The sequence below is a fragment of the Lactuca saligna genome, chromosome 4 (genome assembly GCF_052625555.1).
Source record: "Lactuca saligna cultivar CGN05327 chromosome 4, ASM5262555v1, whole genome shotgun sequence".
Taxonomy (NCBI): Eukaryota; Viridiplantae; Streptophyta; class Magnoliopsida; order Asterales; family Asteraceae; genus Lactuca; species Lactuca saligna.
The window spans coordinates 312814516-312841821 of record NC_136420.1 but is presented as its reverse complement, the minus strand read 5'-3'; the positions used below and the strand labels follow the sequence as shown (position 1 = coordinate 312841821).

The 27306-nt window shown below is 36.2% G+C and overlaps 3 protein-coding genes across 7 annotated transcripts; 2 read left to right on the top strand and 1 right to left on the bottom strand.

Annotated features, from left to right (window-relative positions):
* Positions 1-14770: 14770 nt before the first annotated feature.
* On the top strand, positions 14771-15244 carry LOC145040867 (uncharacterized). The gene has a single exon (XM_078988757.1). The coding sequence runs from the start codon at positions 14771-14773 to the stop codon at positions 15242-15244; it is 474 nt and encodes a 157-aa protein (XP_078844883.1).
* Positions 15245-16490: 1246 nt separating this feature from the next.
* Positions 16491-20232, top strand: LOC145043974 (cyclin-dependent kinase C-2 C-like). 2 transcript variants are annotated; one of them, XM_078992766.1, is made up of 8 exons: positions 16491-17213; positions 17396-17680; positions 17774-18091; positions 18578-18805; positions 18900-18997; positions 19073-19517; positions 19603-19676; positions 19938-20232. In XM_078992766.1, exons 1-7 carry the CDS (start codon positions 16815-16817, stop codon positions 19636-19638), a joined length of 1809 nt encoding a protein of 602 aa, XP_078848892.1. In that variant the 5' UTR covers positions 16491-16814; the 3' UTR covers positions 19639-19676; positions 19938-20232. The 2 variants fall into 2 exon arrangements, with proteins under 2 accessions (XP_078848892.1, XP_078848891.1); XM_078992765.1 differs by having other exon boundaries at positions 19067-19517.
* On the bottom strand, positions 19714-24567 carry LOC145043975 (DUF1336 family protein (DUF1336)). 4 transcript variants are annotated; one of them, XM_078992770.1, is made up of 10 exons: positions 24268-24567; positions 23488-23552; positions 22536-22871; positions 22183-22269; positions 21301-21708; positions 21075-21210; positions 20825-20987; positions 20602-20730; positions 20207-20524; positions 19714-20113 (listed from the first exon to the last, which is right to left on the bottom strand). In XM_078992770.1, exons 3-10 carry the CDS (start codon positions 22777-22779, stop codon positions 19994-19996), a joined length of 1605 nt encoding a protein of 534 aa, XP_078848896.1. In that variant the 5' UTR covers positions 22780-22871; positions 23488-23552; positions 24268-24567; the 3' UTR covers positions 19714-19993. The 4 variants fall into 4 exon arrangements, with proteins under 4 accessions (XP_078848896.1, XP_078848893.1, XP_078848894.1 ...); XM_078992767.1 differs by having other exon boundaries at positions 22183-22272; positions 24268-24566; XM_078992768.1 differs by having other exon boundaries at positions 22183-22272; positions 23493-23552; positions 24268-24566.
* Positions 24568-27306: the final 2739 nt, after the last annotated feature.

Here is a 27306-nt window from a genome sequence, read left to right as displayed (position 1 = left end):
ACTTGAGATTTATGTTATGTTTTTTGGAACTTGAATCTTATGTTATGTTATTATCTTATGTTATTATATGTTTTGTTGATTAATAGGTTTGTAATGGATCACAACAAAAAGATACTACTCATAATTCTTATGTACTTATACGTCCACTACTTTTGGAAGAGGGGTGTCAAACGAGTGCGGGACAACGATTCGGAAATGACGGGACATGAGTTTACGTTAGAGTTACTTCACCGTAATCCTCTACAATGTCTTGAAGTGCTACGCATGTCCCGTGAATCATTTGTCCGACTATGTGCTCATTTTAGAGTAAATTACGCATTAAAGGATAGCAAACATGTGTCGGTTGAGGAGAAGATGGCTTTGTTTTTTATGATGATTGGTCATAACCAACGTTATGTGATTATCAAGCGGAGATTTCAACACTCAAAGCAAACAATTCATAAGTTTTTTCATGAAGTGTTGAGCAAAATGTTGCTTTTCGCACATGACATTATCGTACCAACTTCCTTTAATCCGAATCCAAACATTCCGGGACATAATAGGAGGCTACGGCGGGTGTTTAACGGAGCAGTTGGTGCACTTGATGGCACTTTGATACATGCTGTTGTCCCTGCAAACAAACAGGATTTATATAGAAGTAGGGGAAAAGGTGATTGTTACCAAAACGTATTGGCAATATGTGACTTCAACATGATGTTTACGTTTGTTGTGGCCGGTTGGGAAGGGATAGCACACGATTCTAGAATTTTATCAGAAGCATTAGCAAATCCACATGCACCATTCCCACTTCCACCACCAGGTAAATTTATGGTTATTTAAATAGTTTTATCTTAGTTTGAAAAATAAATGACTTTTTTTTACAGATAAATATTATCTTTGTGATGCCGCCTATGCAAACATTCGAGGTTTTATGGCACCGTATCGTAATGTGAGGTATTGGCTTGGAGATTTCTATCGAAGACGTGCATTAACAAATAAAGAAAAATTTAACCATGCACACGCAAAACTTTGGAATGTCATTGAGCGTGCTTTTGGTGTCTTGAAAGCACGATTCCCTATATTGAAGAGGATGGCACCATTCTCGTTGGTTACACAACGAAACATTACCCTAGCATGTTTTGCGCTTCATAATTTTATAAGAAGAGAGGGACTACACGATGAGTATTTTGCACGATATGATGAACCAATGTCTCGGTTCGGAATAACAATGCAATCATTGATAATGATGAAGATGAGATTCCAACACATGGTACTGCATCGGACCGTGAATATATGACTCAGTTACGAGATGAAATTGCCGAACAATTGATGCAAAATATGGAATGATAATTATTAAAGTTTGGTTGTATGAATTTTATTTAAAAATATTATTGTAAGACTAATTTGGTTGTTTGAATTTTATTTCATTGTTTTAAGATTACAGTTATTAAATTTTTGGTATTAAAAAACTACTTTCGGTTTATTAAAGTACTTTATTTTAAATTTTTTAATATCTGCAGCAGCCTGCAGACGTTAAAAAAACAAACATGTTTCTCAGTACAGTCTGCAACACTTTGGTCCACCTCTTCTGCTGCAGAGGGCTGCAGAAGTGGTCCGCAGACTTCTGACAGTTTCACTTCGGAAAAACAAACAGCACCTGAGTTAGTCTAACTGTAGCGAACAACTCAGGTGTGGGGTGTCATCCATGTATAGATCTATACACAAATCTCCGCTCTCCCTCCAAGAGACTCTGGTTATAACTACAGACTACGATCGTACACTTAATAGGTGCCAACCGACAAAAACTCACTAGATCCTTAACCGAATTTACGCGAAGAAAAATGTATAAACTCCTTCCAGGCCCAATGGTCCATGTAAGTGAACCACTAAGACATCGCTAAACATGTAAATCATTCAAGACCTAATTGGAATGAGATTATATAACATGGGCCCAAAATATATATAAAAGGACAACTAAGGCCCATTTCACATGTAAAGTATTTACAGACCCAAATAGCACACAAATAGTATCCAAGGTCCGTTGCACATGTTAATGGGTCAATGAGGCCCAATAAACATATACAGGACCTCTCACACATAATAATGGGCCACTAAGGCCCAATAACCTAGAAAATAATCAAATTAAATCCATTTGTTGGTTTATCATTGGTTTTGGCTCAAGTATTCACTAAAATAACATAAAAAGAAGAACACATATAAAATCCATTCCCAGGCCCAATAAACATGTAAGTGGACCACTAAGGCCCACTATACGTGTGTATTATTTCCAGGCTCAAAAGGAATATGAATGTTTATTCGGAACCCAATATACATGTAAAATGACACTAACGCCCACTAAACATATATATTATTTCCAGACCCAATAAGAATATGAATATCGTTTTTAACCCGTTTGTTATTGTTTTATTTATTTTAGCTTGATTATTTACAAAATTGATATATAAAGCCCACTTTTTGTAAAAATGATGTTCTTGGCCCAATAAGCCAAAATTTTAGAAATTAAGGCCCAATTTTTGTAAGAATAACACGTTAGTATCCATTTTGTTCAAAACTTGTGTTGATGACTAGTTTGTGGTAAAAATAACATATTAAACCCATTTTTGTCAAAATATTATTTTTGGCTTGATTTTTGTGGAAATACACAATTTTCTGGTTTTGGGCCTTTCCGACCTGGTTTTTGGAAAATTTGTAGAAAAATCATCTTTGGATCTGTAAATTCTGGAATTTTGGAATTTTTTTCTATGTTGTTCACAATTTTTCTCATAATTTTTAATGGCTTCTAACAAGTGTGAAATTGCTCACCTTCACAGGCTGGTCCGAAAGTATTTCAAATTTGATAGGCAGTTTTGTAAAACTCGCCAAAAATTGTAGAAAAATCGTATGAAAACATGAGAGTATTCATTTTAAAGGTATAAGTCTGAACTTTATCCATGCAAAACAGTTTTGAAAAATACTTCCATTAAGAGGGTCAAAACACTCCGAGATTGGGCCAAAATTTTCATGTCAAGGGCTGTTTTATGAGTTTAATTTGTAGATCTTACAACACAACACTCGTTTTTGCTATTTAAAGTGTAAAAATCTCAGATCTACTAGTTTAAATGTATTATATGTGATAAAACATACTTTTCTCAAGGTTCTTATGAAGATCTAAGTGATAAACTTCAAGTTCTTAACATATTTTTAGATTAATGAAGAAATCAACACATAATCACCAAATAATTCATGGAAAACACACATAGCCATGCATATACACATAGATCTACACAAAAAAAACTTGTATTCTCCCCCCAAAAACAAGTAAAAACCAAAACAAGGGGGTATGAACTCACCTTTTCTTTGATGTTTCGATTTTTGAAGAAGAAATGGAAGAAGATGATGTTGTTTTCGGCCTAGCTCACTTTCTTGAAAAGATCTTGAAGATGTCGACGGTTCTAAGAACATAATAAAAAAATATATGGATGTAAGAGGAGATCTTTGAAGATATCAAGAAGCTAAATCATAGTTCTAAGCAAAACTTACCAAAGATGATGATCTAGGTGGTAAACCTTCTTGAAATTGCTCTAAATCTCGAAAATCTTAGAAGCAAGTAGAGATGTTCTTGAGAGATTTGGAGATGTTTGAGAGAAGATGTGTGTGTGTGTGTGTGTTTGGTGCTTTAGGCCGAGAAGAAAAAGAAGGGAGTGAAGAAAGAGAGTGAGGAGATGGAAGTTCTTGATGCATGAGATTTATGATGGAAGTCCATCATACAATAATGATGTGTCTACTGCTAGTTAATCCACTTTTTTTTATTAAACATGGGCCGAGATTTGGGCTAGGAGGAAGGAGGGTAAATTAGTTTCGCCCAATTCTTTCTTTGGTTCGAAATGATGGAGCCCATAAAGAAAATTTTCGGCCTATTGGGCCTTTAGGGTAGTTCACGACCCAATATGGTATAAAAGAATATATTTATGGCTTACTAGGTTTAATTGGATTAACTATGGCCCAATAAGGCCCATTAGGGTTAGAATGAATCATTCTAGGACCAAATGGTCCAAAATATTATAGACTTGTGAATTGGGTCTAATAAGAGAGTCCTAGTCCATAAAGAACTTGAACCGGGATTTCTACGGTTTCCAACCCTTAGTTGAACATATGAGATGTATTTAAACGTGAATAGAGTATTCGCTTTTACAATGAATGATGGTTACATGGGAATAGAATTCCCTAGCAAAATGCCAATTGCGACAATATACGAGAATATCATCGATGAAAACGATCACGAATTTATCAAGAAATGGGCGACAGACTCAATTCATGAGGTCCATAAATGCAGTGGGGGCATTTTTTAGACCGAAGGGCATCATGGCAAATTCTTAATAACCGTAACGAGTTCAGAAAGCAGTCTTAGGAATGTCCTTATCTCGGACTTTAAGTTGATGGTAATCGAATCTCAGATCTATCTTTAAAAAGTAACTAGCTCCTTGAAGCTGGTCAAATAGATCATCGATTCATGGAAGTGGATACTGGTTTTTGATGGTGAGCTTATTCAGTTCCTCATAGTCAATGCACATCCTGAATGATCTGTCTTTCTTTTTAACGAAAAGAATGGGAGCTCCCCATGGAGAGAAGCTTGGTCGAATGAATCCTTTATTCAAGAGTTCACTTAGTTGGCTTGACAATTCTTGCATTTTAGCAGGAGCCAACCTATAGGGTGACTTGGCGATCAGAGTGGCTCCAGGCACTAGCTTGATTCGAAATTCGATTGGTCGTTTATCTTCGTAGATTATTAGGGTTTCATGATTAGGAAGACGAAGGAGACCGACCTTTTAGTGACACATAATACTGGCATGATGGGGGCTCAATCAATCCATGCCGATAATCACATCAAAACTTCTAATATTTACAGACATCAAGTTTATTTGGAAGATGTGATTATTTAGCGTTAGTGTACACCCTACATAGATATCCATAGTTGATTCAGTCTTCCAATTATCCATTTCCCCCGTGAAGGCTTCATTAAGCTTCTGGTGTTGTTGTTTTAGTAAATGTTTGAGCTTATTACTCACAAAACTTCACCCTGCTCCGCTATCAAATAAGATGCATGCATACTAGTTCTTAAGTAGGAACATACTAGTAACAACGGCTGGGTCCTGCACTGCTTCACCCTGACCTATTGTCAGCACTCTCCCTGTTGCTCCTGCCCCTTGATTATTCGCATTGGGGAAGTTTCGCTTGAAATGCCCGGTTTTCCCACATCCGTAGCAGGTATAATTGGCTCCAACATTGGTTCTATTGTTGTTGTGTGTCATCTAGTTTTGTTGAAGCTGAGTCCTGCAATACTTTGTTGTATGGCCTTTCCGATTTCACATAGTGCAACTCATCTCTCTACACTGCCCGTGGTGGTGGAAATTGCATTTATTGAACTTGGGGAGATTTCCTGAGTACTGCTTCAAAGCATTTGGCATGGATGAGGTTGGAGCATGTGGTGTGGTGGTGGCTTGAGTTGCAGCGTGAACAGTCACAGTTTATTGCTTCTTAGATGATTCCGAGTTCTGTTTTCCATTTCTCTTGTTGTTTCTTCCTTTCTTACTCTCTTCTTCCTTCTTACCCTCCGCTTCCAATGTTTTGGCACCCTTCTTATTGCCATGATCTTACAGTTTCTTGGCCAGTCTCTTAGCGCTATCAAATATCTCAGGGTTTGCAGCAATGACGTTCCCTTGAATAGGTGCAATCAGTCCCCAGATAAACCTCTCAATCTTTTTCTCTTCCATGGTGATCATTCCGGGACACATAAGAGATAACTCACTAAACCTGGATATGTATGCGTCGATATTAGAGTTTTGAACCGTGAGGTTCCACAACTCTTGTTCCATCTTCTTAATTTCACCTCTAGGACATTATTCAGCCAACATCATATCCTTCAGCTCTTCCCAGGGCATCGCGTTTGCCACCGGGAGTGTCATGGCCTCAACATGGTCATTCCACTAGGAGAGGGCTTGATCAATGAATGTGCAGGCTGCGAACTTGACCTTACAATCATCCGGACACCCGCATATTTCAAAAACAGATTCTACTTTCTCAATCCATCGCTTCGGGGCTATAACGCCTCCTGTCCCACTAAAGGTCTGAGGTTTGGCGTTGGTGAAATCCTTGTAGGAGCATGGTCATGCGGCTCCGTGGTTTGTTCCTTGATTTGTACTTACGGTTCCCTATCCATTGCCTTCTCCGTTGTTTCCATTGCGAATCTATGCAAGTGATGCAGCGTTCGCAGCGGACACTGCTGCCTAGAATGCAACCGAGTTTATTTCCGGTGGGGTTGGTGTTGCGTTGTTTTCACGGTTGGGTCTTTGAGGCATCTTTCTATCATGGAATGGAAAGATGTTGAGTGCCTATGGTTTTTGAGAGTTTTTGATCCTATAGACTATGGGTATAGCATGTACTTAAGTAATTTCACATATTGACATAAAACAAGGAAGTAAAACACATAGCATATAACAACATCATGATAAAACATAAAACATTTTCATTAATACTAATAGTTTTGATACAAGAAAATTTTCCAGAAGGCATACAGTACATAGAAATATAAAATCTGGCAACATGACGACCCTATGAGTGGTGTAGTTACTTAAACATAGAGTCGATAGTACATAGCATTGATCACATAAACATAATACTGACGAAAGATCTAGTCATAGTGAGATGGGCCAACGAGTGGTGTTGAGGAAATGGACGCTCCTTGAAGGCGGGAAACCTGTCGCTCCACGTCTCGAAGTTGGGCCTCCCACCTCACCTGCCTCATGTGGAACTCCCGGATAACTTCTCGCGTTTCTTGCTCTGCCCGTGCAGCTCTTGCTCGCATTCGGTGTATCTGGTCGGTGGAGCTTTGTGCCAGATCCTCAGTATCCCTTAACCGTCTCACCGTGAATGGAAATGCTCGATTAGCCGGCCCTCCATCCCTTAAGTCATAGAACTCACGTGTTATGCCAAACGGGGGTCGCTATCCCTACTGTCTGTTCCCCTTCCAAATGTTGATACCCTAGGGCGGTGTAGGGTCACTAGGCCCATTCCGTGAGCCGTCACCCTCACTAGGTATGGTGGGTTGATGACTACGAACTCTGCGTTCGAATCATCATTGTTGTCGTCACCAGACACTTCTTCTCCGTCATCAGGCATAGGTTCCACAGTTTCTTCCTCAATTTCTTCCTCCTCTTCCTCAGGGTCCTTTTTTAGTTCCTCATCGGGTTCTTCTAACCATCAATTATTTCCTTGGTCGGGAAAATAAGGATCTCCAAGGAGGTGGAAACCAACCATACTGACTACACAAGAGTGCATATATAAGTTATATTTTAATTACTCTCATCGTATTTTTAATTATTCATGTTTGGGTCCCTAGAGTTATTGGAGAGTGGGGTAGGCTTTTGGATTCATTTCCTGCTATGATTACTCCCGAACACATGTTGGTCATATTCTTAATAAATATAGTTGATCAGGTTATATTTATCCTTAATATGACTACATAATTCCCCAAGTTTAATCATAGTGTTCAACTTCCTCCAAAAGCTTTTATTAAATATTGTCAGGTTATTATCCTAATATGCACATGTAAGTGTGAAATTTTTGTTTTGTTTAGAGTTATTTAGTCCCATTGTGTTTATAGTTGCATATCATGTATGGTTAGATATGCTACTTCACTATAAACATTGCTCTGATACCAACCAGTCACACCCCCAAACCAGATGGCGGAAACGTCACGGGGCTCGTGTGACTAATAATTGAATTATCATCACAATGAATATATATGAAACATAACACATTCATCACAACATTACATTTAACAACCAACATTGTTCACATCAAATACATTGTTATAAGTTACATAGTTTCAAGTATTAAAAGTACGATAAGTGATGTTACACAAAATAAATCCATACATTCTTGAAAATCCTTCCTGCTTAACGATTACCTAAGAATACAAGTTATTTTGAAAACGGTCAACATATATAATGTTGGTGAGTTCATAAATATGGTTGAATAAAAGTATTTGTATCTTTCGCAAAAACCCAGAAAATCCGATATTTTATGTAAATTGTCTGAAAATGATGTGAAAAGTAAGTATAAATGCATGTGTGAATTTCATAGTTATAACATATATGAGTGTAGTTTAGATTCATTGTACTGTACATAAGTGATAAATGTATATGAATATTTTCTCCAGAAAATCCGATATTTTATGTTTTATAACAATGTCTAGGTTCTTGTATCGTTAAATAAGTCGTTTTGCATTGACACAATTGAAGAGTTAATCTTCGAAATGTTAAATTTGGTATTGAATCCCTATATGTGTTGTTATAACCATGCATGATAATGACTAGGTTACCCGTCTTGGCATTTTTCCAAATGCCGATATTGCTCAAGATTTTGTCGCCCTAGACTGGCATAGTCTAGCTGTAGCGAACAACTAAGATGTGGGGGGTCACCCAGTATAGATCTATACATAAACTCCCGCTTTCCCTCCAGGAAACTCTGATTATAATTACAGGCTACGATTGTACACTCAGAGGTGCAACCGATATGTCTCACTAAATTCTCACCCCTTTTGTACTATGTTTAATGTTTACGTATATGTGGTATGTTTTCGTATTCGAAAGGTACATATATAAGTATACGAAGTTTAATGATTATGCAAAGGTATAGTTACGATCTACTAGCATGTGAATTTCCATTCCAAGCCCAATTAGCATGTAATGTGAATATTAACCCAATAAAATAGTTAACGATGCATTTCATCCATTCGTATTTGTTCTGATGTTTGTTTTAGCTCGATGTTTACCAGATTTATGATGAAAAGTCTACTTTTTGTAAAAACGAAATTATTGGGCAAAAGCCTCAAATTTTCAATTACGGCCGAAAGTTTTGTAAAAATGACACTTTAGTCCATAATTTGTAAAAAACTGCAATTTTGTCCCAAATGTCTAGAAATTCACGGTTTTAGTCCAAAAAATATATATTTTAACATTTATAGCCCAGTTTTACAGAAAAATGCATTTTGTAAAAAATTACAGTTTCGGCCCAATTTTAATAAAAGTTACATTTTGGGTCCAATTTGGAAATAAATGTTATTTTCACCCCTAAATTTGGTTTATTTACATTTATTCCTTAAATTTTGCTCAAATAACATTTTAGTCCCAAAACTTTCCCTTTTTCGCAAATTTTTGGACCAAAACCATGACGCCCAAAAGTTTGGCCCATTAAGATAAAACTTACGTTTTTGGCCCTTTGGAAAGTATGTTTAATAGAAAAATCCCTTTTTATACAAGTAGGAACTTTTTGATCCGTATAAAAGATAATTGTTACTTTTTACCCTTGTCTTTTGTTTTCTTGACAATGTTGGCCCTTAACAAAGTTTTTGCCTTAATTTTTTTTTATCTTAAACATATAACACTTTTAACTTGATAGTTTGATGTATAGGGGGTCTTAGTTTATGGATCTTAACTCAATGTTACTTAAGAAGTCGTGATTTGCCAATATCTAACATATTTTTACAACATAAACTAAGAAATCACACAAGACATGCATATAAAACATAGATCTATGCATTTTACTTGTATTCTCCCCCAAAAATCATGTAAAAACCAAAAACAAGGGGGTATAAACTCACCTTTTCTTTATGTTTTGGTTTTTGAAGAAGGAATAGAAAGGATTTTGGTCCTAGCAACACCTTGAAGTGGATCTCCAACTTATGAAGATTCTAAGGTGTGATAATGGAATAAAACTATGTAAGAAGGAGTTTTTCATGTTAATATGAAAGAAGATACTTGTGTTTGACAATGACTTACCAAAGATTGGAATGACTTGATGAAGATCCTTAGAACTCTAGCCAATTTTCAAGATCTTGGATGAAGGAGGAGCTTCTTTGAGAGTGATTGGAAGAATGTGGGTGTGTGTGCTTAGCTCTTAGCCGAGATATCAAGAAGAGAGGGGAAAAAAGGATGAGGCGACTTTGCATGGAAATACGGGAGACCATGCATTGTTACATGGTGAACAATATGGAGGTGGCACCTCGAAAGTCAACTGTAACACCCGAAGTCTGGAAGGTCAAGAAAGGAAAGAAAACCCTAATTTTAAAGGGTGAGTCGGCGAGTCCAAGGATGAACTCGGCGAGTCCGAGCGGGATCCGGGTCGAGGAGTAAGTGACCGACTCGGCGAGTCGACCAAGAGGGACTCGGCGAGTCTGGTCTGTGCGAGGAAAACCCTAAATTCGGGACTTGGAGCCTATTTAAGCGCCTCATTCTCCTCCTTAGGGTTCCTTTACTGCCTCTCTAACCCAGAACACCAAACCCTAGTTGCCATATCCTCTATTTGAGCCATTTGTTGCCTTGGAAGGTGCATTAAAGCTTGGAGAACGAAGAGGGAACTTGGAGGAGCAAGAAAGGACTATAGATTTGGGGTTGTGAGTACGATTCTGAGCATTTGGAGGTAATAATCTAGTTCTTGGACCCTTTGTGCACCTAGATCTATGTGTGGTTGTTGGGGCTTTTTAGCCATAATGTTATTCTTTTGAGTTAGAAGCCAGATCTGAAGTTGTTACTCCAGATCTAAGCATTTTATGGTCTTGAGAAGCATAAAGTATCAGCCCTTGAGTTGTTTATGGAGCCTCTTTGCCTTAAACCCTAGTTTATGGTGTATTTTGCCTAGATCTCCTTCTCTACACGTAAAGTTTGCAAATTTACATGAGGAATAGGCTTGGGAAGGGTAGATCTACAGTTTGGAGTCCATGCATGACTCAAAAGTACTATGCATGTAAGGAGATCTGAATGGACTTGGAGAGTCCTTTGAAGTGGACTCGACGAGTAGCATAAAGATTAGGAGCAACTCGACGAGTGGGATGAACAGCTCGTCGAGTCAGATGAAGGTTGCCTTGTACTTGGCGAGTTAGGTTGTAAACCCCAAACCCTTCGAGTTGAGACTCGAATTAGTGATTCGGATGGAGACTCGGTGAGTTGGTCAGGTCAGGACTCAGAAATCGGTAGACTCGGCGACTCGAGACGCGAAAGGAAGGATTCTGAATATATGAATCGGCGAGTCAGTAGGGTGACTCGGCGAGTAGGGTTGACCTGGAAGGTTGACCTTGACCAGGACTTTGACTTGGACTAGGGTTGACTTGGTTGTCTTTCGGGGGTCAGTTAGACTCAATGTTGCATTGATATTGGTAGTTCGGGGAGCAAGGGGAGCAGGAGTTCAGTGAGTTGTCGGGTAGCAGCTAGTGAGATCATCAGCAAGTTCAGCCAGTGCAGGTGAGTTTCCCTTCGTGTGAATGGGTCTAAGGCCACAATGCCGGCCCATGTAGTTATGAGTAGGAGACCCGGGGGTTAGCCCTAGGCACAGTATGCTAGCATGATATTCAGGACGAGGTCCATTAATAGCGGGCGGGTGCCCAAGGATTTGTTTATATGATAGTTTATACTTGTTGTCTATGTGATACATGTATGTGCCTGGTAGGGAGGTGAGTGTGGGCGAGGTCCCGTATCTCACCAATAGCAGAGTGTGGATGGGGTTCCATATCTCATTAGTAGCAGAACTGGGGCGAGGCCCAAGTTAGGGAAGGAGTGAGAGTGGGCTGGGCCCGTATCTCACTACCAGTAGGAGAGTGGACGGGGTTCCATGGCTCATCAGTAGCAGGTCAGGGGCGAGCCCCAGGATAGGCGAGGCCTTAGGACAGGATCAGTCGTATGAGTTTAGCTTATGTGTTGTGATATGTTTATGTGTTGTTATTTGTTGGCGGGTGAGGCCCTGTGACAGGCAAGGCCTAAATGAAACAGATCTGTATCCGAGCGGGGCTCGAAGCCAGGTGGGGCCTGGAGCGGCAGGGCCGTTGTAGCGGCCGAGGCCCGAGGTAGGGGCGAGGCCCAAGATAGTGGGTGTGGCCCAGTATGTGCAGTATGTGATTATGCATGGTATGTGGTAGGGTGGGGAACTCACTAAGCTTCGTGCTTACGGTTTTCAGTTTTGGTTTCAGGTACTTCCGGTAGCGGAGGGAAGAGCTCGAGGTGATCGCATGGCACACACCATAGATTAGACAGCCTGGGAATGTTTACTCTGATAATGAACATGTGTTTTGAAAATTAATACTCTGATTATGTTTTGGAATGATGACTTTGCTTAAAGTAATGTTTTATTAAAAGAAATTTTTAGTCTTGAATTCTGGGTCGTTACATCAACCCTCATTTTTTTGTTAATTGATGTTGGGCATAGATTTTGGGCCAAGAAGGTAGGAATGGAATAATTTGAGCCCATTCAACCTTAGTTAGGATTTTTGGAGCCTAATCATAAAATTTTCGGCCCATTGGGCCCTTGGAAACACTTACGGCCCAAATAGAATAAAAAGGATGGGTTTATGGCTCACTAAGGTTAATTAGATTAGATATGGCCCAATAAGGCCCATTAGGGTTAGAATGAATCATTCTAGGCTCAAATGATCCAAAATGTTATACATTTGTGAATTGGGTTCATTTAAAATCCAAATAGGGTTTCCATGTCCAAAATAATTGAATTGGATGCTTATTGGTCCATTAGGCCCAATAAGGAAATCCTAGTCCAATATGGACTCAAACCGGGATTCTTAGGGTTTCCAGATCCTTTTGTTGAACATAATAAGTGAATTTAAATTAGCATTGGGTGATATTTACTTAGTATATATGTTTTACAATAGTTGAATGATTACACGAGAATAGAAAGTTGCTAGTTGTGACACAAACCGTGGAAGATATATCGAGTTTATGAGTGTTTAACATAGTTTCATAACATATTTACAAAACATATCATGAAAATACACACAAGTATGCATAAATACTAAGATTAAACACCAAACCAAGCTTGTATTCCCCTAAAGATGGAAAAACATGAAAATAAGGGGTATGAAGTCACCTTGGTGTTAGATCGGTTTTTGAAGAGGAAGGAAAGATGACTTTTGGCCTAGATTGCTCCTTTGAAGAGATTTTCAAACTTAGAGAGTTCTAGGAGTAGGAACACAAAAATAAAGTGTTTATGAGGAATAACCTTAGCATACAACGAAAGTAACAACTTGAGTATGATAATAAATTACCAAGAGGATAAAACTTGATGAAAATCTCTTGAGACACACACACTCTCACGAGTTCTAGGAGGAAAATGAGGGAGCTTCTTGAAGATTTAGAGAGTGAGGAATAATTGAGTGAAAGTTGAAATGGGGTAATAAGAGAGATGGACATCTTGGCTGAAAATAAAGAGGAGAGGGAAAGAGATTAATGGGTAATACTTAATGGCTAATACACTTTGCTTAGATACATGAGATGTGAATTGTATGGTTATATGTGAGTTAATGGTGAGGTGTCACCAATTTTAAATCAAATAATTTTTTTTAATATATATTTATGGGCTAATCGGATTTTAGAGAGGGGAGAAGAAAATCAATTGGGCTTGTTTTTTATGTGTAACCGAGAACCATAAGCCCAATGGGTGTTCTCGGCCCATATGGTGTTCTCGGCCCAATAAGTGCTCCATGAAGGTATTGGCCCAATTAAGCCTTAACATAATTCATCATGGTCCAATAAGGCCCATTAGGAGGTTTATGGCCCAATGCTATGATGATTAAGAATTTTCGGCCCAACTATGGCCCAAATATGGGCTCTCGGCCCATAATACGGTTAAACATGGCTTTTGGCCCAAGAAGGGCCCAATAAGAAGGTCTAGGTCCATTAGAAAGTTTGGACCGATAAGGCTTGGGTTAAGGCCCAAAGTTGAGTGATCATGGCTTATTGGGCTTGATTTTGACTTACACGAGGAGGTTTCGACTAGAACATAAATTATGGATCAATAAACCGGTATAACATTGAAGTTTGGTTCACATTTAAACATGACGTTACATAGTTACACAAAGAACTATCTTTTTCATAAATAGGAAAACCCTGGCCCTAAAATTCTAGTTGTGACATTGTTAGATTACATTGTTTACTTAAGACTTATTGCAACTTGAACTCCAATTTACTTGTTTCACTTTTGTCTTGCTAAACTTGTTTACTTTCAAGAGGTTACCTTATATGTGATTTCTAAAATGTATACTTTCATGTACAAGCACCTATGCCCTTTTAGTATTCAAGGTTTTCATTGTAATAAGGTTACAATTTAGACCTTGCTTGATCCAAATATTTCGGGTTGTCAAAGGAGGAGCTAGACTATGACATATTGATTTTAAAGAAAGAGTTTGATCATATGTTTATTGCATTAACAAACGAGCAACACAATATTTTTGTTGATATCATGACTACAGTCAAGGATAAGAAAGGAGGTGTGTTTTTTGTGTATGGATATGGTGGAACGGATAAAACCTTTCTTTGGAAGACAATATCCGCAACAACTAGATGTAATGGTGAGATAGTATTAAATGTTGCTTCAAGTGGTATTGCATCGTTATTATTGACTGGAGGAATGACAACACACTCTCGGTTTATAATTTCATTGAATCTTACAAAGGATTATGTTTGTACGATACCGTTTGATAGTGAAATCAGCAGATTAGTACGGAAAACCTCGTTGATTATTTGGGATGAGGCACCTATGGTCCACAATCATGCATTTGAAGCTTTAGTCGAACTCTAAAAGATGTATGTAGGTTTGACAAGTCTAGCAACTCAAATATTCCATTTGAAGGAAAAGCAATTGTTTTTGGAGGATTCTTTAAACAAATTCTACATGTTGTTCAAGGAGGTGGTAGATAAAACATTGTTAATGTTTCTTTAAGTTCTTCACATATATGGCAACAATGCAAATCTATAGATTAACAATAAACATGAGGCTCACCATTGGAAGGGATCCATCTAATATTCAAGAGATAAAGGATTTTGCAAACTGGATTTTGGACATAGGAGAAGGAAAAGTTGGTGGTTCGAACGATGGTGAAACGATTATTGATGTTCCGGATGATATTCTTATTAATGATCCACATGATCCTATATGTTCATTAATTGAGTTTGTATATTCTTCAATTTTGGAAAACTTCAACGTTACAGGTTATTTTCAAGAAAGAGCAATACTTGCTCCAAAAAATGAAGTTGCCCAACAAATAAATGATCGTTTGTTATCATTGTTTCCCAGATACGAAGTAAAATATTTAAGTTCAGATAGTCTTTGCCAATCTGAGTTTGTTCATGATGAGTTTGATGTCAATTTATACTCTCCAGATGTTTTAAATGGTCTTAAAGTATCAGGTTGCCAAATCACAAGTTAATTTTAAAGGTCGGTGTTCCAGTTATGTTACTGAGAAATATTGATAAGAAAAATGGCTTATGTAACAACACTCGGCTACAAGTAAAATCTTTGGGCAAACGTGTTATTAAGGCAATTATCATATCTGGAAGTAATATTGGAAACCACACTTTTATTTCAAGAATGTCTTTAAGTCCTTTTGAAAAAATTCCCTTCAAATTTCAAAGAAAACAATTTCCATTGGCCGTATGCTTTGCAATGACAATTAATAAAAGTCAGGGCCAGTCGTTATCGAATGTTGGTCTGTATCTCAAAGATCCTGTTTTTTCACATGGATAGTTGTATGTTGCCTTATCTAGAGTTCAAAGTAGAGAATGATTGAAATTGTTAATTCTAGATAAGCATGTTAGACTTACAAACAAAACTTCCAATGTTGTGTATAAGGAAATTTTTAGAAATTTATAAATGTTTCGTAGTTTTTTAATTCAAACAATTGTGTTTTTTTTTTTAAATTTATTTTTATTACATTTCTTTTATATTTTATTTTTTATATATCAATGTCATTATATTATTCATTGTGTTTCGCTTTAAGCTCTATTCAAATTTATATTATGTTTTATAAATCATTTACAATATACTTAAATTTATATTATGTTTTATAAATATATATTAATATTAATTTTAAATAATCAATACAAAAAGTTTTAAACAAACTTAACTCTTATTAATAATATAAATGTATTATAAATTTTTTGTCTGTGGTTCCCACGAGTTGTAACCTAATGTAATTTATAATAAATATTTAAGAATTAATTTTTTTTATTGAAGAGTTCAATGATCATTGCATTTCAAATTCATTGAATGCCAAGACGTCATCTCATAATATTGGAGTTTTATTCATTGAATGACACATAGACATATTATCACATTCAACTCTCACATATCACATTCAACTCTCACATCGAACTCCTGAATGTTCTAAAGGCGAGGTGAGCAAATAATGTCGATAACATTAATTATATATATTTGTAATAAAATAAAATAAACTTTAATAGTCATAGTATAAAAGCTATAGTTTGCTGCATTACCAGTTTTTTTATTTATTTATTTATTTATTATTATTATTATTATTATTATTATTATTATTTTTTAATAGACATTTAAAAAATAAAAAAGAAGGATCCGTGACCAGACCCAGAAGGGCGTGCTACATTTTCAAGTAAAGTTGTTTGTTGAAATTAGCGGTTGGTCGATTCTCACTGTTCAACCACCTTTTCGGTCTCCCTCTCTCTTCTAAAACTCTTCTGTTGCAGAGCACACCAAAATGAAGTAATCAATCAACATGGACCCACAAATGTCGCTCTCTTTTACTTTCCTTTTCTTCTTCTTCCCCCTCTCCCAATTTAAATTCATATTCTCTCCGCATATCTCGCCAGATGCTAAAATCACTGTTTCAGGAATTGGATGACAGTGTCAATAATCAGGGTTTTGTTTTTTGTTTTTTAGGGTTTCTCTCTCAATTCTTCCCCAATTTCTCCCCCCTATTTCCCCTAAATGTATCAATTCCTTTGATGGATTTCGTGTGAATTGCAATGGGTTGCATCGGTTCCAAACATGTGGTTAGGTCTTTCAGTTCTCCCTTACACGATTCACATTCTTCCACACATTTTTTGGGTTCTTCGTCTTCGAAGAATTACGATCATGATAATAATCGCGATCATCCAATTGAGCCATCGACGAAGATCAACAAGGGAGCACGTAGACGATACGATGATAGGATCAGTAAGAACAAGGACAATCACGTTGTTATTAATGATCCATTATCCGAAACTTCAAATTCCGATTCGATTAATTTCAATTTTGGAAGGTTAACTGAAGCAGAACACATCGCCGGCGCCGCTGGATGGCCCTCTTGGCTTAGTGCCGTCGCCGGTGAAGCCATTCACGGTTGGCTCCCTTTAAAATCCGATAGCTTCCAAAGATTCGAAAAGGTACACGATACTACAATTCAGTCTTCATAATCCCAATATTTCTTCCATTACTATGTTCTATGTTACAGAGGTATAAAGATTCTCTTGAAATCAAACCATGACTTCATTACACTACTTAAATCCTTGTATCTTCTTCTTCAAATATGCTTATGTAAACCAAATTTGTATCCATTCATATTCAGATTGGACAAGGTACATATAGCTGTGTCTACAGAGCACGTCACATCGAGAGTGGCAAAATGGTTGCATTGAAGAAGGTGCGTTTTGACATTTTACTTCCAGAGAGTATCAAGTTCATGGCTCGAGAGATCACAATCCTCCGTAAGCTCGACCACCCTAACATCATAAAACTCCAAGGAATAATCACTTCCCGCTTATCACGCAACATATACTTCGTCTTTGAATACATGGAACACGATCTTTCCGGCCTTCTATCATGCCCCGACATCAAGTTCAGTGATTCCCAGGTTTTGTAACACGTAATTCCATTCCAATTCCAATTCCATTGATACATTTCGATTCCGATCCACAAACCATATGATGTTATTTTTGGTGCGCAGATTAAATGCTATATGAGGCAACTATTGAACGGAATCGAGCATTGCCACTCACGTGGAGTACTACATCGAGATATAAAAACCGCGAATATTTTAGTGAATAATGAAGGGATTTTGAAGATTGCGGATTTTGGTCTTGCGAATTTTTATTGTCAAAGGAATACTCAATCGATGACTAGTCATGTTGTGACTTTGTGGTATCGGCCTCCCGAACTTCTTTTAGGGTGTACAAAATACGGGACATGTGTTGATCTTTGGAGCATCGGGTGTGTTTTTGCTGAACTTTTTCTTCGCAAACCGATCCTCAAGGCACGAACTGAGGTTGAATACATAAACTATAGCTGTCTGAGTTTTTGTCCTATTAACATCTGTTTCTAATTTGATATTTGATACCGTAATTTTTTAGTCTCTAATTTGAAACTGTATTTTTCATTTGTTATAATTCTGACCTCTTTACTGCTCAAACCGGTTGTATGCTAACGTTACATGAGTGACATGGTCTGCGACGTATCAAAATTGAAAAATAAAGTTTACAAAAACACTAGTTTTTTTTTTTTTTTTGATATAAGTTTTAATTTTTTCAATTTTGACATTCATTTTTTTTTCTGTATGTATTAATATAACCGAAGTAAGTACAGAAGCTATAATTTATACCGACACAAAAAAAAATGGCAGCTTTTGTCAAATTAGTATTTGCATTTTAAAAAAAAATAGGGAAGAGCTTTCCATTTTTTTATATATACTTTTTTATTTCTTTCCTTTTAATGTTGGGGATTGATTGCTATTGTTACACGATGTTTTTTTAAGGTGGAACAATTGCACAAAATATTCAAGCTGTGTGGGACTCCTCCTGATGGGTATTGGAACAAGTCGAAGCTTCCATTCGCAACAATGTTTAAACCTCATCGTAATTACGAAAGTACCCTTCGGGAAAGATGTAAAGAAGTCCCGAAAGCTGCGATTGACCTTATCGAGACTTTACTTTCCGTAGAGCCTCACAAACGGGGGACAGCTAAATCTGCCCTAGAATCCGAGGTATGTTTCACTTTCGCAGCTTACGAAATCAATTCATCGACCAAAATCAAGACTTGAAGAAGTTTCTCGTTTTTTTGATCTTAAATTAAAACAGTATTTCAAAACGAAACCCTTTGCGTGTGATCTCACTAGCTTGCCGAAGTATCCCCCGAATAAAGAAATCGATGCAAAAGTCCGTAAGGAAGCATGTAGGTTAGTAGGTTTCGCTTTTCAGTTGTTTTCGGTGGCAATTTGGTAAAATAACGTTGATGAATTGAAAAGTCTCAGAAAGAAGCCAGGTGGCATGCTTAGGGCATCTGGAGGTGCGAGAAATCCAAGAATGGTGCGAACAAGTAGCCAAGAACAAACTAGCTTCCGTAAAGTGGGTCCTACAAAGGTGAATCCAGACAGAAACAATGGCATCACTGGTGGATTCCGTGACACGGTGTCGGAGTATTCACAAAATACAGAAAGGTCCGGTGAATCTGACATCATTCCGACACAACCCACACCTTCAAATGGTGGTTTTGTGTGGGCAGCACGGCGGCAGAAGCAGAAACAGAAACAGAAACAGAAACATCCGGCGACTGGCGGCAGCACCCAACGTGGAGGCGCAATGGCGGTGTGTGTGATATATTCTTCTTCAGCCGATGGAGAATGTAGGAGCAGCAGGGGTTTTAGAAACCGAAGGGTCTGCAGTGGTTCTTTTGATATATCTCACAGTTTACCAAATGTAAGTAAAATATATAGTTGTGTTTTTAAGTTTTATGATTTAATAATTAATAATGATTTATAATATAATCCATATTTCATTACAGGTTCCAGTTCCCACGAACGACTCTGATAACGATTGACCACGTTCAAGAAACTTATATATCCTGTTTTGATGGAGGTAAATACAATAATACAAAAATAAAAACAGTTTGAAATGAAACTAAAGCAATAGTTTATAAAATGAAAATGATCCTGTATTTACAAAACGAATACATCAATATGTACAACATCTTACATAACAATGACCCGTGTATCGTTAACCACTCAAAATTGACATGAAGAAACAAAGAAAAGTTTTTACTTTTTTTTACCTTTTTTTAAACTTTTCTTACTCTGTTTAAGCAAAAATTTCACCGTTTTTTTTATACTGGGATTGCAGCTGTACTTACAGTGGGCAGGAGGAACATTTTACAAAGAAAAGAAGGAAGAATGATTTCAAGAGGAATTGTGATCATCTGCGACTAATGTGGGTATTTGACCATGATTGACAAAGTCAATCTTGTTTAATCTCAAACAGCAAAGGATTTTCTCGGGTAATTCTTCTGGTTTTTGAGCCTGTATGTTTGTTTTTTTTTTTTTTTTTAACAAGAAGAATATCAGGGAGGGAAAAAGTTGTAATAATAAATCAAGAATTGATGATTAGATTACCTGAATTGTTAAGCCGAGATTCATAATCCCGTGTTTTAGGCGTTCACGAAATGCATCTAATCCTTTTCTTGCTATGTAACTAAAGCGATGAATATCAAGGTCAATTTCAAAGTAATTTGATCCCTTAAAGAAGTTGTGTTGAGGGCGTGAGAGAACGGGTTTTTCATTGTAAGAATGCAAAAGTTTCCTCTCTGTGCTACTTGAGACAAGGTCATCCGGGTTCACCACACCCACCATGATCTTCAACCGATCTCTGAAAGCTACTGTTGTTTCTTTTGTGAAACCCCGAATCTTTTCCATTTCATCATCCACTAAACTCTGTACACGTGTATGCAAGTATTATTATGCTATGGTATATATATGTATATGTATATAAAATAAGGCATTTAAATTACCTTAATGTTGTCCTGAAGCTGAGGGGGAATATCTTTCTCGTAGGTTTCAGAAAGTTTGAAATACAAAACAAGATTCAACCCCTCACCATCACTGTCACTATGGAACATCTGAGCAGGATAACTAGGCAACTGTATATATAGTATATAATACATAACAACAAATGAACATAATATGTACATTTCGGATATTAGAGAAAAGAAAAAAAGAAAAAGAAAAGGAAACCTGAATATTGACAATTAGAAGGGGGGGCAAATTGCCATCGCCTTGTAAGGAAGGAAGCTCGAGGTGTTTGGCAATGTGGTTGATTTTTTTAGGGGATATAAAAAGATCGACACCAAATGGAATGTAAGGGCTATAACTTGGAGCGGGTTTTTTCGATTTATCTCTGCGTTCCAATTATATTTAGGTTAAAATAGTAAAATGTGATAAAAATAAAGAATTAATTAATTTAATTGTTTGCAAAATTACATACTTGAAATAATTTTCGCCTCTGAGAGTAAAATTTGAGGGGTCGATAGCCGACCAACATCCCGCAAGTGGTTTTTCATCCGTACAACACGGAATCAAGAATCCGGCTCGGGGACGATAAAAGAACTTCTCTGTAGCACCTGGATTTTATTGAAACAACCCATAAAGTTGAAGGGGTTAATGTGAAAATAAATGAAGGAAAGTACAAAGTGTTGTAGACAGAGACATACGGTGGGTTTGGTCGTCTCCATCGGTGGCTCGTTTTACAGCAAGCTTAATAACGGTGGGTTTTGTGGTATGATTTTGTGAGACGGAATGATGAGTGGTGGAGATTTGATCGTGGAAACTAGCAGAAGGGAACAAGTGGGGTCCACCACCAGACATCATCAAGATATGGGATTGGGTTTTATCATCTTTATCACAACCATTATAGCTGCTATAACTACGTCCGAATTTGTTTGTAGGGCTTGAATCACCATGATTCCCTACTGAGTAGTATGATGAGTATGCATCTTCTAAATCTGTCGAACACTTATCTTGCTTCAATGTCTTCTTTGTCATAATCTCATCGTCTACTTGGAAATAATCTTCATCCCCTTCCCCTTCCCCGTTTGGTTCATCATCATCACCATCATCGTCTTTAGTTCAAACAATCAAACAAACTGGGAATCAGTATGACATTAGTGAAATCTTACTCAATTATTATTGACTTTTTGAACCATCTTTTTTGGCATTTTGTTGCCATAAACACTATCTTTACTTATTTTATGGCCCAAAAAATCATCTTTTTGCCAATGAGACCATGTTTTCGGCCTTTTATTGCCAAAAGGACAATCTTTTGGCTTTAGACAAATATTGCCAAAGAACGATGGTCTTTTTGTTGCCTTTACATTTTCATGATATGTCCAAAATTGCTCATTCTTGCAAACTCGAGGGGACTATTTCAATCCCTTTATGTGAGAATGGATCAATTTGTGTTACATATATCACTAACAAATAAAATATTGGCTGATCAACCCAGCCTATTTGAACTTCAAAAAATTTTTTTCCCCATTTTTCTAAGAACAAATAGAATGGTTGAATAAATTATTTATACGAAGTGAAGTAATTACCTCCATGCACGCTAGCAAAATCATCCTCCGATACTGCACCATCACCATCACCATCAATGCTGCTAATCGTATCAAAAAATGGGTCGTCTACTGTAAAAAGAAGCTTTAATAAAAAAAAACTAGAAATAAAAACATAGTTTCATTAATCTATTTATTATAACATCCCACTTTCACTTGTTATTACGAAATAGTACAATCCGTAGTATATCGCCTTAATAAAAAACTAAAAGTAGAACGCTTTAATTAAAAAAAAAAAAAATTAAGTGGGATGTTCATGTTATAATACATAAATAAATAAAAATACATTGTTATTTCTTGCACAAGTTAAAAAGAAAAGAAGATTGTACCCTTACCATTAGCATTGGTGTGTGATTCGGTGTGACTAGGTATAGAAGTACGAAAGGAAGACACTGAGTCCTGAGAAACTGACATCCTATCAACATTATCAGTATCACCATCACCACCAGTAGGAACGGGAATGGAATCAGCGTCTCCCTTCTTCTTTGTTTTGTCGTGCTTACGTGTCTTTTTGCTTCGATGACGCCGTGATCTCCTTGGTTTGATTGTTTTCACGGGGCTCGAAGCACAACTACCCATTTTTTTACGTATTTATAAAACAACTACAAATCCTTTGATCCCTCAAAAGCATCAAGAAACGTCTCCGGGTCCCCCAAAAGTTGATCCCCAAACTGATACGAGTTAAAAGCCGACAGTTGGTAGAATATTAACATTGACATATGTAAGAGGTAGGCCCCACTTGTTACATAGATTCAGTGGATGAAAGTTAAATGGAGTCTCCATTTTATTACAAAAAAACATATGAACTAATAAAACTATGAAAATTTGGGTTTTTTTAGGCATAAATGGGTGCCGAGGAGGGGGGTTTTAATAAAAAAGAGATTTTTTAAAGATATTTTTAGTAATATACGGGTGGGACCCACTTCCAAGTATATAGTATATGACTAGACAAGACACAAGATTCCTATGTTTTACTATTTTATTTTTGGTGTGTATTGGACTTGTGATTAAGAGTAGACTAGATTGCTGTACCAAAACATGACAATTATTTCGCTACAAAAAATAGTGGGACCATTTTAACTTAAGATTTCTTATATGGTACAAAAGACATTAATGTCCCCATTCATATCATTGAAAATATCCCCTACAAAATTTATCGAGTCTTGAGTAAAAAATGGGCCGCATGGGAAATGTTTTTAGTACATTATGTAAAAAAAATTTCCATTTATAATTTCTATAAAAAGTGGTATCACTTTAAGTAAAATCCATTGGACATAAAAAACATACCTTACCTTAGCAAGCTGCAAAAATATTCCAACAAAGCCGATATCAGGATTCCTAACACAAGAATTCTGCGATAAACATCAATCAGATAGTTCAAATTTCCAATGCTGAAAGAACTTTTTGACATAAATGAACCTCTTCAATGGAAATCAAATAACTAAATTGTATGATAAGATGAAAGCGTGATGAGTAAAATAAAGCAAATGGTCCCTAACTAATGATTAATCTTTCATTTATATAAAGTACATTGTTCTTTTGTGTTTTATCGTTGTTCATGTTTTTATTGGCATAATATATAATGACAAGACTCAAAAAAAATGAGAAAGAAATAATTATTGCAATTCACAAGAATTAAATGCCAACCTCATGAAACCCAAAATACATAAAATAGAATTCAAGCCACAGATATCTCATACGTGTAGACATACAAATAGATATTCCCAAAAGTACAATAATTTATGTCCAATGCAACAGATAACAACATAGTTCGAAATTTTGGAATCATGCAAGATTCACCAAAAAGGGAACAAAAATAAGAAATAAATAAAAACAACAAAATGGCTAAATGTATCAAATCGAAAAGAAGCATGAAAACAAAAAATTGGGGAAGATAATGCATATAATTTGGATTTGAAAACTTCTTTTCATTACATAATGAGATATATCTAACAATACAGACAATAAATTATACTCTTAGAGAGAGAATTAGGAAAATAATGCATCTGACAATACAAACAATGAATTATACGTATAGAGAGAGAAAGAAGAGAGAGAGAGAGAGACCTGTAATTAATGAAACTATCAAGAGGCTAATGAATTTACAATCTCCTCTTTCTCTCTCTCACTCTCTCGCTCGATCACTCTGACGAATTGAAGGAAGCCACCATGGGAGGAGAGGGGAGGGGGAAAGCAGAAGGTGGGTCCGACTGTTGTCGGATCCGGGTTCAACAATCACAACCAAATCGATCTATTGATTCTCGTTGTTTCTCAAACCAATGCCAAGTTTCAGAAATTTTGAATTTATAAAGATAATCTCCGAGAAGCATTGTGTGTATGTGTCTCAGAGAGTCTTTCGATTTCAAACCCCTGTTTTTTTCCTAAGATTACGATGGGATTGGGAGGAAGAAGAACACCCTCTCCCTCCATTTTCTTCGCTTCCCACATTTTCACACAATTGTGCTTCATTTTGTGCACATTCGTTGCTTATGACTCCAAAACAAGCTGACATTATTGGAATGGAGGGAAATATTTATTAGATTATTTCAAGGTGAATTCTAATAAATAGTAATATATTATTATTTTTTTATTTCAAATTTTTGTAAATTATAATTTGTGTTACCTATAATAACAAAAATGATAGTGTCATTAGTAGTTTATTTATTTATTTATTTTGACTAACAACGATTTGTCAAGTATACTTTTAAAATATAGGGAGTAATTTTCTATCGATTTTATTGGGGTTTTCGCTTAAATTTAGTAGTTTATACGTATGATTTGTTATATAGATAAATTTTAAAATTACACTTTGAAGTCATCCATTAATAAACAAATAAATTAAAATCAATCACACCCACATTTGATACTCATGCTGTGTTGCATCAATCAAAGACACGATTGTTATAGGATATTGTCAAATGGGTAACATATTGCCTTGAAAATGAGAAAATAGATTATTACCATAACGTTTCAATTCACGAAAATTGTATAATGCAAGCATTTTTCACGACTCTTATAGCTTTTGGAGTAAGTTTCTATTTAAAAACAAAATCATAAAATAAATTGAAGATGCTCCGAAACTATAATTATGCATGGTAATACTTGTTGAATCATGAATGAACACCTTTCTAGAAGTGTTGTATTAAACGCTGCTGCATCAACATAGTATTTTCATTTTATGCTCCGATCACCAAAAGATTCATAATCTTCTTGACAGATGAACACGACGAGCAAAAAGTATTGAATATGGATGTCTTGTTTTCGTTTGTTTCCCACATTAGAGAATCACCAAAAGTATAAAAAATTATATAATTAAAGACCTAAACATAATGTCTATTTCGGCTAAACATAATATCTCTCCTAAACATAAAAAATTATATAATTAAAGGCCTAAACATAATATCTATCCTCTAAATGAAGATGTGTTTATATATAAATACAGGAGAAGATCTTGTCAAAATGAGAGTAAGAGTTGAAGAGGTCACATCTCACATCTGATTGTTTATTCTAATTTTTTGCTTCTAAAAGTTAACATTTGGACGTTTCTTCCTACCCTAAACATAAAATATTCAATTTGCATACGTATATAGTACTCTTTTTTTAATGGTGTGCTCCTATCCTAAGCATACAAGTTCAACCTATTCAAGGAAAAATAGGTCAACTTGTGTTAGATTTTATTGCTAATTATGGATCAAATGCATAACATCACAAAATTTAGCCTAACATGTAATTAGGTAAAACGATTTAGAAATCACACACCAAAGGATCTCAAGTGCTATGACCTCCCAAATTGTTCAGTTAAAAAATGAGTCATTTTTAATACTACTAGTTTTGAATTATGTATGATATATTAATTGTTAATTAATTATTCAGACGGGACTTGAACCTTTGGCATCTCATCGTACTACTAGGCCAAAGATATGTTGTTGGAACTTATTCAAAATTGAAGTGGGTGGGTTATTATTTTTAATGGCATAATTTAATTGGGTTTATGATAATAATATTATTATAAAGGGGTTTGGTTTTTGATGTTTAAATGATAACAAATGGCAATTACAAGTCAAAGGCCACTCTTATTCCTCCAAGTGGTATTGTATAAGCATAATATGGTGAAATGGCAACCAAAAAGAAAGAAATCCACGCTCATCCAACACTTAGAATAATCTAGACATGTCTATTTACTCCTAACCATGAAGTGTAATTAATTTGTACTTTTGATGGAACTAAAGATCTTTGCTTTATGGGGTGCAAGGTTGTGTTGATGTACTCATAAGTGATATGCATATCTAAAGATGTGTCTTAGGTATTGTTTGTTTTTTCGAAACAAAAATGTCTGAAGTCTGCGGATCACCTCTGTAACTCTTTGTAGCAGAAGATGTGGAACAAACGACTGCAACATTTAAAAAAAAATATGTTTGTTTTTTAACGTATGCAGACTGCTGCAGTAAGTTAAAGTAAAACGTGAAGAGGTTTGAAGCAACTGGTTTAGTGTTGCGCCACACAGCACACGCGCAATAGTTTTTAAGTCAGAAGTCTTTTGAAAAACAAACAGTTGCGAAAGGTCAAGTGTTGCGCGTGTGCTGTGCGGCGCATCAATAAAACACCGGAAGTTAGATACATAAAGAGTTGAAGAGGTCACATCCTATTGTTTATTCTAATTTTTGTGTCTAAAAGGTAAAGTTTGGACGTTTCCTACTGACTTATTCTAAGAGCAAAATATTCATATTGACTCCTGCATGAATAGCATTGTTTATCATAGATATGCCTCTCAATTATTGAGGGAAAATCAAACCGCATTACAATTTATAATTTGTGCTGATATGTATATGAGTATCGCAGATGGGAATATCCTAAAAATCTGTTGTTAATGTCATGAATGATGAATAATCTAAGAGTGTTTTCAAAGTCAGGGGGCAATATGAAGTTTGTGTAGCAACCAATGCTGACATCTGCATCACTTTAAATAATACAAATTGGCATATAAAATTTAAAAAGAAAAGAGTCAAAAGAATAGAAGTAATATATGTTATATAGCATATACTCTATCCATCAGGATGTGTAACATATTGCCTAATTAGATTGTCTCCAAAGAATTTTGTGAAGTTT